Below are 21422 nucleotides of genomic sequence, written 5' to 3' on the forward strand. Positions count from 1 at the left end.
ACTCGGGAGACACCCTCCAAAAGATCCAAGGAAGCAAATTCTAGACTCTCAACACCCAGGCCCTGACAGCCAGAGACCGGGGATGGGATGTAGAAGTGACCCCTCATTCAGTGTGATGAAGGTCGTGAAGAAAAATTCCAGAAAAAGAGGGAACCAAATCTGATGCGGCCAGTAGGGCACGATCAGAATCATGTTCTGCGGTCTTGCTTGAGTTTCAGCAAAGTCTTTCCCACCAGAGGCATGGGAGGATAAGCATACAGAAAGCCTGTCCCCCAGTGAAGAAGGAAGGCATCTGACGCTCGTCTGTCGTGGGTCTGAAGTTTGGAACAGATATAAGGGACCCTGTGATTGATTTGAGTGGCAAAAAGATCCACCAAGGGGGTGCCCCATGCTCGGAAGATCTTGCGGGATATGTCCATGTTCAGTGACCACTCTTTGAAGTTGCATTATCCTGCTCAGTCTGTCGGCCAGGCTGTTTATGCCTGCCAGATAAGTGGCTTGGAGAGCCACATGTGGACGGTTTCCTGACACAGAAGGCGAAATCCAGTGCCCCCCTGCTTCTTGGTATAATACAGCGCAACCTGATTGTCTGTCTGAACTAAGATAATTTGGTTGGACAGCCGAACTCTGAAAGCCTTTAGAGAGTTCCAGATCGATCAGAGCTCCAGGAGATTGATCTGAATATCTGCTTCCTGGGGGGGACCAGGCTCCTTAAGCCCATCTACACTAGCCCCCCACCCCAGGAGTGATGCATCCGTTGTCAACACTTTTTGTGGCTGAGGAATTTGAAATGGAAGTCCCAAGATCAGATTGGACCGAATTGTCCACTACTGAAGAGAGTGTACAAGCTCGGGGGAAACTCAAATGACATCTTACAGACTTCCCGTGGCTTGATACCACTGAGAAGCCAGGGTCCACTGAGCAGATCTCATGTGAAGACGTGTCATGGGTGTAACATACACTGTGGAAGCCATGTGGCCCAACATCTGTCGAGCTGTGACCTGCTGCGATGTCCGAACCTTGGATGCGAGGGACAGAAGGTTGTCCGCACGTGTGTCCGGAAGATAGGTTCGAACAGTCCGTGTATCAAACAGGGCTCCTATGAATTGTTGGACAGGATGGAGATGGAACTTGGGGTAATTTATTATGAACCCTAGTAGCTCCAGCACTTGAACAGTCTTCCACATGGACTCCCGAGCACCTTCCTCATTGGTGCTGTTCACCAGCCAATCATCAAGGTAAGGGAACACATGCACTCCCAGTCTGAGTAGCAACGCTGCAACTACCGCTAAACATTTGGTAAATACTCTCGGAGCTGACGAGAGGCCAAAAGGCAGTACACGGTACTGAAAATGATGTGTTCCCAGCTGAAATCGAAGATGGAAGTATCGGGATGTGTATATATGCCCTTCAAGTTCAGACAGCATAGCCAATCATTTTTCTAAATCATGGGAAGAAGGGTGCCCAGGAAAACCATCCTGAACATTTCACAGACCAGAAATTTGTTCAGGGCCCTTAGGTCTAGGATGGGATGCATCCCCCTTGTCTTTTTCTGCACAAGGAAGTACCTGGAATAGAATCCCAGCCCTTCTTCCCCTGGTGGAATGGGTTCGACTGCATGGGCCTTTAGAAGGGCGGAGAGTTCCTCTGCAAGTACCTGCTTGTGCTGAGAGCTTAATGAATGAGCTCTCAGTGGGCAATGTGGAGGTTTGGATATCAAATTGAGAGTGTATCCTAACCCGACTATTTGAAGAACCCATCGGTCGGAGGTTATGAGAGGCCACCTTTGGTAAAAAGTTTTCAACCTCCCCCCAACCGGCAAGTCGTCTGGAACGGACACTTTTATGGCAGCTATGCTTTGCTGAAGACAGTCAAAAGCCTGTCCATTGCTTTTGCTGGGGAGCAGCAGGGGCCTTAGGCACATGCTGTTGACGGGAACGAGCGTGCTGGGGTTGAGCTTGAGAAGGCTGGCGAGCCGCAGAAGTGTACCTACACCTAGAATAGGAAAACTTTGTGACCCATCAAAAAACCTTGTGGATGAGGAGGTGTGCATAGATGATGTCCTGCAGGAGAGAGAAGACATAGCATCAGTGTACTTTTTGATCTGGTCAATCAGTTCATCAGCCTTCTCTTCGAAAACATTATCCCCCTGGCAAGGAGCATCCACCATTCTCTGCTGGACCAAATGGTCCAAGTCAGAAACACGCAGCCATAGAGTCTGCGCATTGCTATACCTTGGGCAGAGATTCTGGATGAAACATCAAAAGTGTCTTAAGTGCCCCTGGCCAAGAACTTGTAACATGCCTTCTGCTGCTTGACCAACTGGTAAAAAGGCTCAGCCTGCTCTGGAGGGAGCGCGTCGACCAAGCTAGACAGCTGCCTCACCAAGTTCTGCAAGCAGACACTAGTGAAGAACTGGCAGGATTGAATACAGGCGATGAGCATAGCGGCCTGATACATGTTCCTCCCAAAAGAGTCCAAGGCTCTAGCTTCTCTGCCTGGGGGAGCCGAGGCATAGTCCCTAGAACTCTTGGCTCTCAAGAGCGGCATCACCACCATGAAGTTGTGAGGTAACTGAGACCTCGCCAACCCAGGGTCCCCGTGGATCCAATACTTGGTATTAATTTTTCTGGGGACCACAGAGACAGAGGGGACATCCAGTTCCACATGAGGACTGCCTTGAGTACCTCATGTAGAGGAGCAGTCACTGCCTCCTTAGGTGGAGAGGTATAGTCCAGGACCTTGAGCATCTTAGCCCTGGGCTCATCCTCCACTTCTACAGGGAATGGGATCTCCCATACAAAAGAGGCAAATGAAAGGCTCTCAGGTGGAAGGGAAGATTCAGAAGGGATCCCATAGGCCTTATCAGAGGAAAAGTACCTGGGATCCTCCTCAGACTCCCATGAGCATTCCTCTTCAGTGTCAGACAGCACTTCCCTCAGGGATGTCCGAGACTGGGCCCACCTCGACATCAAGGACCGATGGAGTGTCGGATGGCAAGGCACCAGCACATACAAGCGGTGGGACGCTTCTAGAACTTTTAGTACTAGCAGTTCAATGTCCGCACCTGGGTTCCGTTGGATGACGTCATCCATATGTGGGAATAGTCAAATCAATAGACCTCCAGTCTAGTAGCCCTTGTGCTACCTTGGAGGGAGGTCTCCTAGAAGGAGAGCATCACCCTGGTGAAGTAGGAAGTACTCCTTTAGCCAGGACCTGCCCACCAGGGGATGTACTATCCTCTCGCACTGAGGATATGTCTCCAAGTGCTGCCCGGGAGGGAAAGATTAGGACAGCTGTTGTAGTTGGTGATTCGATCATTAGGCATATAGATAGCTGGGTGGCTGGTGGACGTGAGGATCGCCTGGTGACTTGCCTGCCTGGTGCGAAGGTGGCGGACCTCACGCGTCACCTAGATAGGATTTTAGATAGTGCTGGGGAGGAGTCCGCTGTCTTGGTACATGGGTACCAATGACATAGGAAAATGTGGGCGAGAGGTTCTGGAAGCCAAATTTAGGCTCTTAGGTAGAAAGCTCAAATCCAGATCCTCTAGGGTAGCATTTTCTGAAATGCTACCTGTTCCACGTGCAGGGCCCAAGAGACAGGCAGAGCTCCAGAGTCTCAATGCGTGGATGAGACGATGGTGCAGGGAGGAGGGTTTTAGATTTGTTAGGAACTGGGCAACATTCTGGGGAAGGGGGAGCCTATTCCGAAAGGATGGGCTCCACCTTAACCAGGGTGGGACCAGGCTGCTGGCGTCGGCATTTAAAAAGGAGATAGAGCAGCTTTTAAACTAGAAATGGGGGGAAGGCCGACAGTCGCTCAAAAGCGCATGGTTCGGGAAAAGGTATCTTGCAAAGATACCTCACAAACAGGGAAGATAGGGTTTCTGGATAGTTAGGTTGCACAACAGACCGTGGTAGGCGGTGCCCTTAAATACAACTAAAGATCAGACAAAAGATGTCAAATCAATAGTGTCAGGTACTAAGCATCATGCAAATAAGAACAACAAACATACTCTGAAATGTCTATATGCAAATGCTAGGAGTCTAAGAAATAAGATGGGAGAGTTGGAATATATTGCACTAAATGAAAAATTGGATATAATAGGCATTACTGAGACCTGGTGGAAGGAGGTTAACCAGTGGGACACTGTCATACCGGGGTACAAAGTATATCGTAATGATAGGGTAGACCGGACTGGTGGAGGGGTAGCATTGTATATTAAAGAGAGCCTTGACTCAGATAGATTACAAATTCAGCAGGACACAAATCACACCTTTGAATCACTGTGGGTTGAAATTCCATGTATAAAAGGGAAAAAAATGGTGATAGGAGTGTTCTACCGTCCTCCTCGCCAGGATGAGCAGGTAGACACAGAAATGATAAAAGAAATCAGAGACGCGAACAAAATGGGCAATGTGATAATAATGGGTGACTTCAATTATCCAAATATAGACTGGGTAAACGTAACTTCGGGACACGCTACAGAGATACAATTCCTTGATGAAATCAAGGACAGCTTTATGGAGCAACTGGTGCAGGAGCCGACGAGAGAAGGAAAAATTCTAGACTTGGTCCTTAGTGGAGCGCATGATCTGGTGAGGGACGTTATGGTACTGGGGCCGCTTGATAACAGTGACCATAATATGATCAGTTTTGACATCATAAGTACATAAGTACATAAGTACATAAGTAGTGCCATACTGGGAAAGACCAAAGGTCCATCTAGCCCAGCATCCTGTCACCGACAGTGGCCAATCCAGGTCAAGGGCACCTGGCACGCTCCCCAAACGTAAAAACATTCCAGACAAGTTATACCTAAAAATGCGGAATTTTTCCAAGTCCATTTAATAGCGGTCTATGGACTTGTCCTTTAGGAATCTATCTAACCCCTTTTTAAACTCCATCAAGCTAACCGCCCGTACCACGTTCTCCGGCAACGAATTCCAGAGTCTAATTACACGTTGGGTGAAGAAAAATTTTCTCCGATTCGTTTTAAATTTACCACACTGTAGCTTCAACTCATGCCCTCTAGTCCTATTATTTTTGGATAGCGTGAACAGTCGCTTCACATCCACCCGATCCATTCCACTCATTATTTTATACACTTCTATCATATCTCCCCTCAGCCGTCTCTTCTCCAAGCTGAAAAGCCCTAGCCTTCTCAGCCTCTCTTGAAGTAACTGTACATAGAAAGTCAAATACGTTAGCGTTTAACTTTAAAAAAGGAGACTATGATAAAATGAGAAGAACGGTAAAAAAAAAAACTTAGGAGGGCAACTGAGAGAGTAAAAACTGTACAACAGGCGTGGACGCTGTTTAAAAATACCATCCTGGAGGCCCAGGCCATACATATTCCGCGAATTAGAAAAGAAAGACGGAACTCCAAAAGACACCCGGCCTGGTTGAAAAGTGAGGTGAAGGAAGCTATTAGGGCTAAAAGAAACACCTTCAGAAAATGGAAGAAGGAACCGTCTGAAAATAACAAGAAACAGCATAAGGAGTGTCAAAGCAAATGCAAGGCGCAGATTAAGAAGGCCAAGAGGGAGTATGAAAAAAAGATAGCATTAGAGGCAAAAAAACAGTAAAAATTTTTTCGGTATATTAAAAGCAGGAAGCCGGCAAAAGAATCGGTTGGGCCACTGGAGGACCGAGGGGTAAAAGGGGCGATCAAGGAAGACAGACGTAGCGGAGAGACTGAATGAATTCTTTGCTTCGGTCTTCACCGAGGAAGATTTGGGTGGGATACCGGTGTCGGAAATGGTATTTCAAGCGGACGAGTCGGAGAAACTTACTGACTTCACGGTAAACCTGGAGGACGTAATGGGGCAGTTCGGCAAACTGAAGAGTAGCAAATCTCCTGGACCGGATGGTATTCATCCTAGAGTACTGATAGAACTGAAAAACGAGCTTGCGGAGCTACTGCTAGTGATATGCAACTTATCCTTAAAATCGAGCATGGTACCGGAAGATTGGAGGGTGGCCAATGTAACGCCCATTTTTAAAAAAGGCTCCAGGGGAGATCCGGGAAATTATAGACCGGTGAGTCTGACGTCGGTGCCGGGGGAAAATGGTAGAGGCTATTATCAAAAACAAAATTACAGAGCACATCCGAGGACATGGATTACTGAGACCAAGTCAGCATGGCTTTTGTGTGGGGAAATCTTGCCTGACCAATTTACTTCAATTCTTTGAAGGAGTGAACAAACATGTGGACAAAGGGGAGTCGGTTGATATTGTGTATCTGGATTTTCAAAAGGCGTTTGACAAGGTACCTCATGAAAGGCTACAGAGGAAATTGGAGGGTCATGGGATAGGAGGAAATGTCCTATTGTGGATTAAAAACTGGTTGAAGGATAGGAAACAGAGAGTGGGGTTAAATGGGCAGTATTCACAATGGAGAAGGGTAGTTAGTGGGGTTCCTCAGGGGTCCGTGCTAGGACCGCTGCTTTTTAATATATTTATAAATGATTTAGAGATGGGAGTAACTAGCGAGGTAATTAAATTTGCTGATGACACAAAGTTATTCAAAGTCGTTAAATCGCGACAGGATTGTGAAAAATTACAAGAGGACCTTACGAGACCGGGAGACTGGGCGGCTAAATGGCAGATGATGTTTAATGTGAGCAAGTGCAAGGTGATGCATGTGGGAAAAAAGAACCCGAATTATAGCTACGTCATGCAAGGTTCCACGTTAGGAGTTACGGACCAAGAAAGGGATCTGGGTGTCGTCGTCGATAACACACTGAAACCTTCTGCTCAGTGTGCTGCTGCGGCTAAGAAAGCGAATAGAATGTTGGGTATTATCAGGAAAGGTATGGAAAACAGGTGTGAGGATGTTATAATGCCGTTGTATCGCTCCATGGTGCGACCGCACCTTGAGTATTGTGTTCAATTCTGGTCGCCGCATCTCAAGAAAGATATAGTAGAATTGGAAAAGGTGCAGCGAAGGGCGACTAAAATGATAGCGGGGATGGGACGACTTCCCTATGAAGAAAGACTAAGGAGGCTAGGGCTATACAGCTTGGAGAAGAGACGGCTGAGGGGAGACATGATAGAGGTATATAAAATAATGAGTGGAGTGGAACAGGTGGATGTGAAGCGTCTGTTCACACTTTCCAAAAATACTAGGACTAGGGGGCATGCGATGAAACTACAGTGTAGTAAATTTAAAACAAATCAGAGAAAATTTTTCTTCACCCAACGTGTAATTAAACTCTGGAATTCGTTGCCGGAGAAAGTGGTGAAGGCAGTTAGCTTAGCAGAGTTTAAAAAGGGGTTGGACGGTTTCCTAAAGGACAAGTCCATAAACCGCTACTAAACGGACTTGGAAAACTCCAAAATTCCAGGAATAACATGTATAGAATGTTTGTACGTTTGGGAAGCTTGCCAGGTGCCCTTGGCCTGGATTGGCCGCTGTCGTGGACAGGATGCTGGGCTCGATGGACCCTTGGTCTTTTCCCAGTATGGCATTACTTATGTAGTTTGCTTATAACATGGCCTGCTTGTTCTCGGAAAACATGAATTCTCCTTCAATTACCCAAGCATAACTGGGTGACCAGTTCTCAAACTGCCTCACCAGGCCAGTCCATGTTCTGGCCTAGTCTTTTTAGGATGAAAAGGAAAAGTGGGCTACAAACAAGGTGATTGAATTTGCAGATGAGACAAAATTATTCAAAGTTGTTAAAACATAAGAGGATTATCAGAAATTGCAAGAGGACTTTGTGAGATGGAAACTGAGTAACTGTATGACCATGAAATTTAAAAATGAACACATGCAAACTGATGCACACTGGGAAAAAAAATGCCCAACTACAAGTAAAAAAATGCTGGGTGTCAGTAAGAAGATTTACAACGCAAAAGGATTTTGAAATCAATGTGGAAAGCACATTTAAAATCAACTTAGTGTGCAGTAGTGATCAAATAAAGTAAACAGAATGTTAAGAAATCTATATTCATGCATGGTACAATTTCATCTCGAGTACTGTGTGAATGTGTGGTCACATCTCAAAAACAAGATATAGCAGAAAAAAGGGAAAGAGTAAAATGACTTCCATACAAGGAAAGGCTTAGCAGGTTAGGGCTCCTTAGCTTAAATGAGATAACAGAAGTATCAAGATAAAGATTACAAAAACTATGAGCGAAATAGAGTGCATTAATAGGGACAGCTTTTTATCAAATAATAGAACTAAAAGGCATTACATGAAATTATCAGATTTGAAATCAATTTTCAAAGTAATTTTTCAGTCATCAAGCTAGTTATGGATTTAGTTACCAAAAAATGCAGTCAAGGAAAAATATAGCAGAGCTCAAAAAGAGGTCTAGACTCTAGACAACTACATCTCTTCAGTTTTGAATGCCCTCTGCTGGCTTCTAATTGAATATTTGAGACAACAGAAAATCTTATTGACTCATAATAGATTAAAAAATAGAGACCCTGAACACTTAAGAAAATGCTTATGGCAAAATGCCCCAACTAGATTTCTTAAACCTGTGAGAGAAGTCTTCTCACAAACTCCTTCACATTCTGAGATGAGGTGAATGAGGACTTAACAGGAGAACCTTTGCATGTTATCACACGTACATTATATAATTCTACTTATTGTCTGAACAGAACTACCTTATTTTCCAAAAAATGCTAAAGGGTGCCTTTTTAATGTGCTGGCTTATTAGAATGTAGTAATTGCTAATCTGATAGCATGTATTAACTTCTTATTAGAATTGAAGCTTTTGAGACAATTTGATTTATTCGGGCTGGTAATTTTTGATGTCTTTTGGAATTTTTTTTTAAAGTTTTGTTCAGTAGTATTTTAGCTGTTTCATATTTTCCTTTTATAAATCCTGTGATGATATAAGTTATATTGAAATCTTATGACATCTGTTTTGAGCACTTAACTGGAAAAATAAGATTTATAGTTTTGATGGCGAAATTATGAATTTATTTTTGTTGAAAGTACTTTAAAGTCGCATAAGCTGCAACTGATACAGCTGAGGCATGAACACACCTTAGTTATAACACATTTGGCATTTTTGACAGGGTAACTATTATCAGAAAGGGATAACCAACTATAATTACAGAAATTTGTTATAACTCAGTGGTTCCCAAACCTGGTCTTGAAGGCACCCCAGCTGGTCAGGTTTTCAGGATAAGCACAATGAATATTCATGAGACACATTAGCATGCACTACCTCCACTGCATGCAAATCTCTCTCATGAATATTCATGGTGGATATGCTGAAAACCTGTCTGGCTGGGGTGCCTCCAGGACAGGGTCTGGGAACCACTGTTATAATTTGTTTTCCTGGAAACATAATAGCCCAGCTGTATTTTTCAAGTGACAGCAAGAGACCGACATAAAGCTTTGGCAATACCTATCACTGATAGCAAAAATACCTACCCTATACACTGGCTTGCTGTTGTGGTTTCCAATACCTATCCTCACAAAACAGCCTGCTACAGTTTTAGCAAAGAAGGGCATGTGACACCAGCGCTCCAGCTTATGCCGGGATAACCGCACTCTGTTTAATTCTTCAGGTAAAGAAACTGGTTGAGATTTAGGCGGTATTTCTTCTTTCCTAGGTTGGGAAGAAGAAGCAAAAAAGTAAGACCCTCAATACAATTAGAAAACAAAAACAGTTTCTTTCTTTCTTTTAAACTGTCTTAGCAAATGCAACTTTTCATCAAGAGAACATGCAAACTAAGCAGAAACGGAGGCAGGAGTTTAAAGAGTATATGAAGGGCAATGCAGTCCCAGAGAACTTGCCCATCTACTTGACTTTTCAGAGTGAGAACAGACTGACGCAGAAAAAAAATGCTGTCTTCTACTCCCCAGGTTGGCTTGCAGGTAGAGATAATAGCTCCTGTGAAAGGAAGGAGTCAATAAGTGTGTGATCAGCAACACCTAGTGTCAGGATTTAGGGATGAGGATTGGAGGGTTTTTGAAGAAGCCCTGGTGTATGGCTCCCAGACAACAAGTTACTGCAACAGTTGGACTTACATAAGTTTGGGGAGAATTTGAAAGCCCTGAGTGGTTAGAAATGGGGGTTCATGGCTCCAGGTCCCAGCCCCGATTCCAACTGAGCTGGATGCCCAAAGGAGGAAGAAATTGTCAGGTCCAAAACAAAATATAAGCACGGATTTTTGCCTTTGCTTCCTTTTGAGCTCACACGTCTGTTATTAGCAGATGCTTACGGAGGCAGCAAAACCTAAAGGACTATTAGCCTACATTCATGCCCAAATATGGCTGTATATGGTGTTGTGTAGAGGAAGGGGTTAATTGACTTTTGGAAGGAGAAACACCACTTTTTCCTAGGAGGATCTGTGAATTTTATAAATCTAACTTTCAAATCAGAGCTCATGTCAACTTGATAAATCCCTTCCTCAGATTGCTAAAAATTTAAGCTTGAATTGGTGGGGTTGCTGGATGCATTTTCCTTTGCAATTATTGCAGACAGTTTGTTCAGTGAGTAATGTCATGGTATCAATTATATGATTTGCCCTTTCTATAAATAAGTTATAAAAATAATTATGCACCTGAGGCTATAAAGAGTGAACTGGCTTGCTCAGGGCCTAATAAGTGACAGAAACAGGATTTCAATCTTGGCCTCCCAGGTTCGCCACCCACTTTTCTAATCACTACACAACTCCTCCACTCCACTAAGGACAAAATGGTACAGTACTATATGAATGCATCAACAATTCTTTGTTGACAGTGCAAATCCTACAAATCATAACTGAGAAATCATAGATACCATCCTAATGCTTATATCAAAGATATCCTGATCTATACACCCAATGCACAGACCGCAGACTTACTCTTCCTCCTCATCAGATGAGGATGACCTAGAAGAATGATCACTCTTCTCACTGGACTTGTCATCTTCTTCTTCCTCTTCATCATCTGAGTACACTTCGCTTGTTTTCAACGGTTGTTTTCTTTTAGCAAGAAGCTCCGCTGAGAGAGGAATAAAGTACAAGTCTCAAGAAAATCAAATCACTAAAAATGAGGTTAGAGTTTATGAACACTCTCTCCCCACAGCTAGTCAGATGCATCTCTGAATCAATTAGAGAATGAGAAGTTTCCTTGGTTTCCATGAAGCCAAATCAAATCATTCATCCTTTCCAGTAGACAATATAAGTGCGGGTGGGGGGGGGGGAGACTAGAACTTAGACACTCAAAACTCACAGGACAACAAGGAAAGACAGAAGCACTACTGGAGAGACAACAGTAGTACTTTACATACCCGTTCTATTTTTCTTTTTTTCCCTCTCAGCTTTCAGCTCCTCCATAGCCTGAGATTTCTTGTCCAGTTTCTCATCCCGCTTTGACCGTCTCTCTTTATTGTGCGACATCACCTAATGTGGATTAACAGAGCATTTCAATACACAGACCCTCCCAAAAATAATGCTTTGAATTGACAAAAACATGCAAGGTTGCACCAGTACACAGCTGAAACTGATGAAGTCTGTTTAGCTCTTAAAATTAGGTCCCTTTTTCTTTGGCCATCGATAAGGTAAAATTCCTGTAACAGCAATGAATACAGGGGATCATGCTCTTATTGTAATCTGGATGGTGCATGGTGTTTTCCTAAATCCAAAGTACAAAACAGGGGAATCCTCTACAATGACGAAATCACAGAAGAAAAGAGTAGAGGCTGACCAAAGACGATTCACCACTGGAGACTTGAATCCAACAGTCTTTATTGATATAAGTAAAAGAAGGACCCGACACAGGCTGTGTTTCGGCGCTTACAAGCGCCTACATCAGGGGTCAAATGATATACTCCGGATGAAAGCACGGAGCCACAGCTCTGCAGCAATGCGAAGCTGTCACCTTTCAAAATATGTTAACACTAAAAACTCAAATGAATCAGCACTTGCAACAACTGCGGGAAAAGAACTATCACGTTTCGAAAGGTATCAGCTTTGCATTCCTGCAGAGCTGTGGCTCCATGCTTTCAACCGGAGTATATCATTTGACCCCTTATGTAGGTGCTTGTAAGCGCCGAAACACAGCCCGTGTTGGGTCCTTCTTTTACTTATATCAATAAAGACTGTTGGATTCAAATCTCCAGTGGTGAATCGTCTTTGGTCAGCCTCTACTCTTTTCTTCTGTGGTGTTTTCCTAAACCCTGAAAAAAAAAAAAAAGTTTCCTATCCCAAGTGTCAACAGAAGTAAGCAGTGCATAAAGTGAATAAAAAGCTATAGAGAGATGGGTGTAAGTTCTACACAGAGGTGGCACTTATACAAATCTAATATACAAAAGCAAACCTGATAAAGTGTTCAGTTTGTGCAGGTCAGAATGAGAGGTCTACGGCTTTTCTGTCACACCAGACATAAAACCTCTTTCACTTAAAATCATAAGGACCTTTTAAGTATAGTATCTCCTAGAAATCAGAAAATTTTGAGAGATGTTACCAGGTCCTGACTCTGCATTAGGTTTGGGAAAGAAATCAAATTAACTGGTCCCTTAATGGACAACTCCCACAGAAATGGGAACTATATCTCTCTCAGCTAGTAAGAAGCAAGGAGTACCTTAGTTCCTTTTGAGCTTCAGAATAATCTTCCAACAACCACCTGAAACTCCAATCCTGGTCAGGCATATGACACACACATCTTCCTCCAATTTATCAAGACTTATGATAGACTTGAGGAGGGGGAGGCTTATTTTTCTTCTACCTCTTTTACTAGACACTAGCATTTTCAGTATTTTTTTAAGCTTGTTGCACTATTGGTTTTGTTGTGCAATTCTGTGTGATTGATTTCTGGTGTACAGTTGTAACCCACTTAGTATTGTTAGGTAGGCAAGACAAATTAAATAAATGTGTAAAATAAACAAAAATATTTGAACATATCCAACAGGGTAAACCAAAAAACTCTTTAAGATGATTTATAAAATAAGGAGCTCATTTTAGTACATCATTCTCCAACTCCTCCATCTTACTACCTATATAAAAACATAATAGCTATGCTGGGTCAGACCAATGGCCCACCTAGCCCAGTATCCTGCTTCCAGCAATGGTCAATCCAGGACACAAGCACCTGGTAGAATCCCAAAGAGTAGCAAGATTCCATGCTACCAATCTTAGGGATACGTAACATGCTTTCACCCATGTCTGTCTTAATAGCAAATTATAGACTTTTCCTCCAGGAACATGTCTAAACCTAGATACACTATTATTAGCACATCCTACGGCAATGAGTTCAAGAGCTTAAACTATCTGTTTCAGTGAAAAAATATTTCCTCCTATTTGTTTTAATAGTATTGCCCATGCAACTTCATGGAGTGTCCCCTTGCCTTTGTACTTTTTGAAACAGTAGATATAGTGGAACTGGAAAAGGTGCAGCGAAGGGCGACTAAAATGATAGCAGGGATGGGACGACTTCCCTATGAAGAAAGACTAAGGAGGCTAGGGCTTTTCAGTTTGAAGAAGAGACGGCTGAGGGGAGACATGATAGAGGTATATAAAATAATGAGTGGAGTGGAACAGGTGGATGTGAAGCGTCTGTTCACGCTTTCCAAAAATACTAGGACTAGGGGGCATGCGATGAAACTACAGTGTAGTAAATTTAAAACAAATCGGAGAAACTTTTTCTTTACCCAACGCGTAATTAAGCTCTGGAATTCGTTGTCGGAGAATGTGGTGAAGGCGGTTAGCTTGGCAGAGTTTAAAAAGGGGTTAGACAGTTTCCTAAAGGACAAGTCAATAAACCGCTACTAAATGGACTTGGGAAAAATCCACAATTCCAGGAATAACATGTATAGAACGTTTGTACGTTTGGGAAGCTTGCCAGGTGCCCTTGGCCTGGATTGGCCGCTGTCTTACAAATAACTGCCAGAAGACAGTATGGAAGTCTCCGCTTGGTATCTCACTGTATACCTTGTAGAATGAGCCTGCAATGCCTAATAAGCTTGCTTCCCAGCAAATAAGCTGATGCAATAGCCTCCTTCAGCCATCTAGCAATCATAGGCTTGGAAGCCATAACGACAAGCCTCTATTTACCAAAAGGCACAGTCTGTCCGATTTAAAAAACTCATTCGTGACTTCTAGGTATCTAATGAGGACTCTAGATGCATCAAGAAGCTTGAAGATATAATACTGAACCTTTTCATCCTCTCTGCGAAAGGACAGAAGCTCCACAGATTGGTTGAGATAAACGCCGATACCACTTTAGGAAGAAAGGAAGGAACCGTGCACAGGGAGACCCCCACCCCGTCTCTGAAAAGTAAAGGGATCCCAACAACTGAGATTCTGAAGCTCCAAAACCCTATGTGTCGAAGCAACAGCCACAAAGAACCTTGAGCATATGATCTTTCAAGGAGTCTTCCGGAGTAGCTCAAACAGAGGCATCTGAAGAGCCCGAAGGACTAAATTAAGGTTCCACACTGGATATTGTGTACGAAAGGGAGGCTACAAGCAGCCTGCTCCCCGCAAGAACCAAATCATATATGGTGAGTCACAAAAAAAAGACGTCTTCTGTAGTCAGCCACTGAAACAGGCTAAAGCTGCAATCTGACCTTTTAGAGAACCCAATGCCAATCCTTTCTGAAGGCCTGCCAGTAGAAATGCTAGGATGTGCGCGATCTGAGCAGAAAAAGGAGAAAGGCCACGCTCAGAACACCAGCCCTCAAACATCCTCCACACCTTCATATATGCCATGGATGCAGCGTTTCCGATTCTGAACCTCAATGTGCAGCGGCAGCTAAGAAAGCAAATAGAATGTTAGGAATTATTAGGAAAGGAATGAAAAACAAAACTGTAAATGTTATGCCTTTGCATCACTCTACGTGGCGACTGAATCTCGAATACTGTGTGCAGTTCTGGTCACTGCATCTCAAAAAAGATATAATGGAAGTAGAAAAGGTACAGAGAAGAGCAACGAAAACGATGGGATGAGAATACTTCCTTGTGAGGAAAGGCTAAAGTGGCTGTGGCTTGAAGAAGAGACTGCTGAGGGGAGACATGATAGAGGTTTATAAAATACTGAGTGGAGTGGAATAAGTAGATGTGAATCGTTTAGTTTATACTTTCCAAAAATACTAGGACTAGGGGGACACATAAAGAAGCTATCAAGTAGTAAATTTAAAATGAATTGGAGAAAATATTTCTTCATTCAATACAAAATCAGAGAAAATATTTCTTCACTCAATGAGTAATTAAACTCTGGAATTCGTTGCCAGAGAATGTGGTAAAAGAAGTTAGTTTACTACTACTACTATTTAGCATTTCTATAGCGCTACAAGGCATACGCAGCGCTGCACAAACATAGAAAAAAGACAGTCCCTGCTCAAAGAGCTTACAATCTAATAGACAAAAAATAAATAAAGTAAGCAAATCAAATCAATTAATGTGAACGGGAAGGAAGAGAGGAGGGTAGGTGGAGGCGAGTGGTTACAAGTGGTTACGAGTCAAAAGCAATGTTAAAGAGGTGGGCTTTCAGTCTAGATTTAAAGGTGGCCAAGGATGGGGCAAGACGTAGGGGCTCAGGAAGTTTATTCCAGGCGTAGGGTGCAGCGAGACAGAAGGCGCGAAGTCTGGAGTTGGCAGTAGTGGAGAAGGGAACAGATAAGAAGGATTTATCCATGGAGCGGAGTACACGGGAAGGGGTGTAGGGAAGGACGAGTGTGGAGAGATACTGGGGAGCAGCAGAGTGAGTACATTTATAGGTTAGTAGAAGTTTGATCAGGATGCGAAAACGGATAGGGAGCCAGTGAAGGGTCTTGAGGAGAGGGGTAGTATGAGTAAAGCGACCCTGGCGGAAGATGAGACGGGCAGCAGAGTTTTGAACCGACTGGAGAGGGGAGAGGTGACTAAGTGGGAGGCCAGCAAGAAGCAGATTGCAGTAGTCTAAACGAGAGGTGACAAGGGTGTGGATGAGGGTTTTGGTAGAGTGCTCGGAAAGAAAGGGGCGGATTTTACGGATGTTGTAAAGAAAGAAACGACAGGTCTTGGCGGTCTGCTGGATATGAGCAGAGAAGGAGAGAGAAGAGTCAAAGATGACCCCAAGGTTTCGAGCTGAGGAGACAGGGAGAATGAGAGAGCCATCAACAGAAATAGAAAACGGGGGGAGCGGGGAGGTGGGTTTGGGGGGGGAAATGAGAAGCTCGGTTTTGGTCATATTTAATTTCAGGTGGCGTTGAGACATCCAGGCAGCAATGTCAGACAAGCACGCTGAAACTTTGGTTTGGATGCAAGGTGAGATATCAGGGGTAGAAAGGTAGATTTGGGAGTCATCAGCATAGAGATGGTAGGAAAAGCCATGGGATGAGATTAATGAACCAAGGGAAGAAGTGTAGATAGAAAAGAGGAGGGGACTAAGAACAGAACCCTGAGGTATGCCGACAGGCAGAGGGATAGAAGTAGAAGAGGATCCACCAGAGTGAACACTAAAGGTGCGGAGAGAGAGGTAGGAAGAGAACCAGGAAAGGACAGAGCCCTGGAATCCAAGTGAGGACAGGGTATCGAGAAGTATGCTGTGATCGACAGTGTCAAAAGCAGCGGAAAGATCAAGAAGAATGAGGATGGAATATTGACCTCTGGATTTAGCCAGTAATAGGTCATTGGAGACTTTAGTAAGCGCAGTTTCGGTTGAGTGGAGAGGGCGAAAACCAGATTGTAGTGGGTCAAGAATAGCATGTGAGGAGAGAAAATCAAGGCAGCGGCGGTGAACAGCACGCTCAAGTAATTTGGAGAGAAAAGGAAGGAGGGAGATGGGTCGGTAATTAGAGGGACAAGTAGGGTCAAGTGAAGGCTTCTTAAGGAGAGGTGTGACCACAGCATGTTTAAAGGCAGCAGGGACAGTCGCAGTGGAAAGTGAGAGGTTGAGAATGTGACAGATAAAAGGAATAAGAGTAGGAGAGATGGCATTAAGAAGGTGGGTGGGAATGGGATCAGAGGAACAGGTGGTACATTTTGAGGAAGAAAGGAGAAGTGTAGTTTCCTCAATAGTAACTTCAGGAAAGGAGGAAAGGGAATGAGGGGAAGGAGAGAGAGGGGAACGGACTAGTGGAGGGAGAGCTGGTGAGGTAGAGAAAGCAAGATTTATCTTTTGAACCTTGTTGTGAAAGAATTCAGCAAGGGTCTGAGGAGATAATGAAGGGGGAGTTGGGGGAGGGGGCACCTTGAGGAGAGAGTTCAATGTGGTGAAGAGAAGTCGAGGATTAGAGCCAAGAGAGTTGGTCAGTTGGATATAATAATCCTGTTTGGCACGTAAAAGAGCAGATTGGAAGGAGGTCAGCATGAACTTAAAGTGTAAGAAATCAGCAAGGGCCCGAGATTTCCGCCAGAGGCGTTCGGCGGAGCGGGTACAGGAACGTAGGTAGCGGATATTAGAAGTCAGCCAAGGTTGGGGTTTTGTACGCCTTACAGGGCGGGTCATCAAAGGTGCAAGAGTGTCTAAGGCAGAGGATAGAGTATTGTTGTAAGAAGAAACAGCCTCGTTGACAGACATGGATGGTGCCACAGTAGAGAGGAGGTTTGAAACATGGGAGGATAGAGATGAAGGGTCAATATCGTGAAGATTCCTAGATAAATTAGATAGGATAGGACGGGACTGGGAGGGAGGAGATTTAAGTGTGAAAGTTATAAGATGGTGATCAGAGGAGGGATGATCAGAGGCAAGGAAACTAGAAGGTGAACAGTTGGAGGAGAAGATGAGATCAAGACAGTGACCATTTTGATGAGTGGGGGAGGTGGAGCATAGTTGGAGATTAAAGGACGACGTTAAAGCGAGTAACTTGGAAATATAAGAGTTGGAAGGATCATTAGCAGGAATATTAAAGTCACCAAGGATGAGAGAGGGGGAGGAAGGATCATGGAAGAAGGCAAGCCAGGCGTCAAAGTCACTGAGAAAGGATGAAAGGGACTTATCAGGGGTTTAAAAAATGTTTGGCTAATTTCCTAAAATAAAAAGTCCATAAGTCATTATTAAGATGGCCTTGCTAAACTCCACTGCTTATTTCTAGGCTAAGCAGCATAAAATCGGTTTTGCTGTTCTGGGATCTTGCCAGGTACTTGTGACCTGGATTGGCCACTGTTGGAAATAGGATACTGGGCTTGATAGACCTTCGGTCTGTCCTTCCAAAGTATAGATATTGAGATCTTTAAGTCTATCTCCATACGCTTTATAATGAAGACCTCTGGAATTTTAGTAGCCACCCTCTGGAGTGACTCCATCTTGTTTATATCTTTTTGAAGGTGAAGTTTCCAGAACTGTACACAATACTCTAAATGAGGTCTCACCAGTCTTATACAGGGGCATCATCACCTCCTTTTTCCTACAGGCTATTCCTCACCCTATACACTCAAGCATCCTTCTAGCTTTTACCATCACCTTTCTACCTGTTTCGCTACCTTAAGTTCATCATATACCATTACATCCAAGTCCCATTTCTCTTTCATGCACAAAAGTTTTTCACCCCCTAAACTGTACCATTCCCTCGGGTTTTTTTCAGCCCAAATGCATGACCCTGCATTTTTTAGCATTAAGTCTAAGCTGTCCTTCCTCATGTTATCTGCACCAAAACAATAATGAGCCTCTTGGGAGACATATGAGGCCATTTGCTGTGATCCCTCTATTTTCAACACTGAAAAGGTGACAATTCAAGTACACCTTGCTGTGATCAGTGGTGTTGATGTGGCCTACATGGTCAGTAAGTCCTGCAAATAAGGCGGCATTGCCTCTTTCAAATGTTTAAATACAAGGTAGAGTATCCAATCTCAAGTTGGGAATCACTGAAGGACCTTCAAAATAAATAACATATACTTTCCCTGGCCTGCGTCTGCTAACAGTCTAGCAGTCGTATTTTGAATCAGCGTTACAGTTCACAAGAGTTTTTGGCAATCGTGCATTAAAGCGAAGATACTTACCTGTAGCAGGTATTCTCCAAGGACAACCGGCTTCTTATTCTCACAGATGGGTAAATGCTATTCCTATGTCGCCCAGCCTGGCAAAATTACCATAGTAAAAGATAGAGCTTTTGAGAAGCGCGAGCTGCGCTCCAGCGCGCATGCACCAGTGCCTTCCTGCCCATGTGAATGCGCAGGTTTAGTTTAATACAAAAGCTAAAAAACTAAATGAAAATATGTAAAAGACAACTCCAAGGACACGTGGGCGACATTGTGAGAATAAGAAGCCTGCTGTCCTCAGAGAACACCTGCTACAGGTTAAGTATATTCACTTTCTCCAAGGACAAGCAGGCTTGCTTATTCTTACAGATGGGGAATCCCTAGCATCCAAGCTCACCCAAAACAACAAACAGAGGTCAATTGGGCCTTGCAACAGCGAGGACTTAACACAGATTACTACTACTACTACTACTACTATTTAGCATTTATATAGCGCTACAAAGTGTACGCAGCGCTGCACAAACATAGAAGAAAGACAGTCCCGGCTCAAAGAGCTTACAATCTAATAAACAGTAATGTGTTAGGCGGGGAGAGTCTGATAGGTACTGAGGGGGAGAGGGCTCTTGGGGTGATAGTATCCGAGGATCTGAAGGCGACGAAACAGTGTGACAAGGCGGTGGCCGTAGCGAGAAGGTTGCTAGGCTGTATAGAGAGAGGTGTGATCAGCAGAAGAAAGGAAGTGTTGATGCTCCTGTACAAGTCGTTGGTGAGGCCCCACCTGGAGTATTGTGTTCAGTTTTGGAGGCCGTACCTTGCGAAGGATGTTAAAAAAAATGGAAGCGGTGCAAAGAAAAGCTACAAGAATGGTATGGGATTTCCGTTCCAAGACGTATGACCAAAGACTTGCTGACCTGAACATGTATACCCTAGAGGAAAGGAGGAACAGGGGTGATATGATACAGACGTTCAAATACTTGAAAGGTATTAATCAACAAAAAAATCTTTTCCGGAGATGGGAAGGCGGTAGAACGAGAGGACATGAAATGAGATTGAAGGGGGGCAGACTCAAAAAAGATGTCAGGAAGTATTTTTTCACGGAGAGGGTGGTGGATGCTTGGAATGCCCTCCCGCGGGAGGTGGTGGAGATGAAAACAGTAACGGAATTCAAACATGCGTGGGATATGCAAAAAGGAATCCTGTGCAGCAGGAATGGATCCTCAGAAGCTTAGCTGAAATTGGGTGGCGGAGCAGGTGGGGGGAAAAGGGGTTGGTGGTTGGGAGGCTAGGATAGGGGAGGGCAGACTTATACGGTCTGTACCAGAGCCGGTGATGGGAGACGGGACTGGTGGTTGGGAGGCGGGAAATACTGCTGGGCAGACTTATACGGTCTGTGCCCTGAAAAAGACAGGTACAAATTCAAGATATGAGTTTATCTTGGGCAGACTAGATGGACCATGCAGGTCTTTTTCTGCCGTCATCTACTATGTTACTATGTTAATAATAATAAAGCAAGCAAATCAATTAATGTGTAGAGGAAAGAGGAGGGTAGGTAGAAGCGAGAGGTATAAGTGGTTACAAGTCAAAAGCAATGTTGAAGAGGTGGGCTTTCAATCTAGATTTAAAGATGATCAAGGATGGGGCAAGACGTAGGGGCTCAGGAAGTTTATTCCAGGTGTAGGGTGCAGCGAGACAGAAGGAGCGAAGTCTGGAGTTTGCAGTAGTGGAGAACGGAACAGATAAGGAGGATTTATCCATGGATCGGAGCACACGGGAAGAGGAGTAGGGAAGGACGAGTGTGGAGAGATACCTGAAACATGGCCAAGTCAGGTCTTCTATGGATTTTTTTTTTTTTTTTAATTAATGAAAGCATCACATCTATTTACATAAAATCTTAATTTGAATGTCTGGATCAATAAACCCTTCAGGTTTTATTTTTACTTCAATGACTTTTTTTTGCATCTCATCTGCCCTTAATTGATCCCCATTGAGTTTTTGTTTTGGGTTTTTATTTAAGACTCCCCTCGCTCCTTGAAAAAACGCAATTCTTAGCAAGGTAAATTTACTCAGTTAACTGGCTCTGAAAACTGTCACTCATGTGTAAGCCCTCCTCATTTACAAGATAATACTTGGTGCAAAAATCTGTCCAGGACAATTTTGACAACTGTTTTCTACAACACCATATTTTCCTCTTGTTGCACACCTTGAGTAGAACATTTCTGACGAGTCAACGGTAAACACTTTAACATTCTTATGCAGTAAAAGAAACTACGAGCAGCATGAGTTTTCTTTTTATAAAATACTTACAGATTTACACTTGCCTTTGCTTTCTAAAGTGCCACAGGTTAAAAGTTACCTCATGACTCCCAATCCCTATTTAAATAAAATAAAAGCTTCAGAAAAACATGGCGCACTGTAGAATTACACAGTACATAAATATCTTTACAATATAAACTTCATACATTGATTGTATTTGGGACATTTGGTAGGGAATGTTTTGGTGTGGTTTTTTTCTTTATTTTGTTTTTACTATCAACATCCAAATTCTGGAGAAGAGACGGCTGAGGGGAGA

General features: G+C 43.6%; 1 protein-coding gene across 1 annotated transcript in view; it reads right to left on the reverse strand.

Moving 5' to 3' along the window:
• RTF1 (RTF1 homolog, Paf1/RNA polymerase II complex component) overlaps window positions 1-21422 on the reverse strand; it is a 212769-nt gene that overhangs the window by 88556 nt on the left and 102791 nt on the right. Inside the window, exons 6-8 of the mRNA XM_030214087.1 lie at window positions 11248-11359; window positions 10820-10958; window positions 9402-9579 (exon numbers count right to left, since the gene is read on the reverse strand). Coding sequence (XP_030069947.1) covers window positions 9402-9579; window positions 10820-10958; window positions 11248-11359 — 429 coding nt within the window. The remainder of the gene's footprint in view (window positions 1-9401; window positions 9580-10819; window positions 10959-11247; window positions 11360-21422) is intronic.

The sequence above is a fragment of the Microcaecilia unicolor genome, chromosome 9 (assembly GCF_901765095.1).
Source record: "Microcaecilia unicolor chromosome 9, aMicUni1.1, whole genome shotgun sequence".
NCBI classification, from domain to species: Eukaryota; Metazoa; Chordata; class Amphibia; order Gymnophiona; family Siphonopidae; genus Microcaecilia; species Microcaecilia unicolor.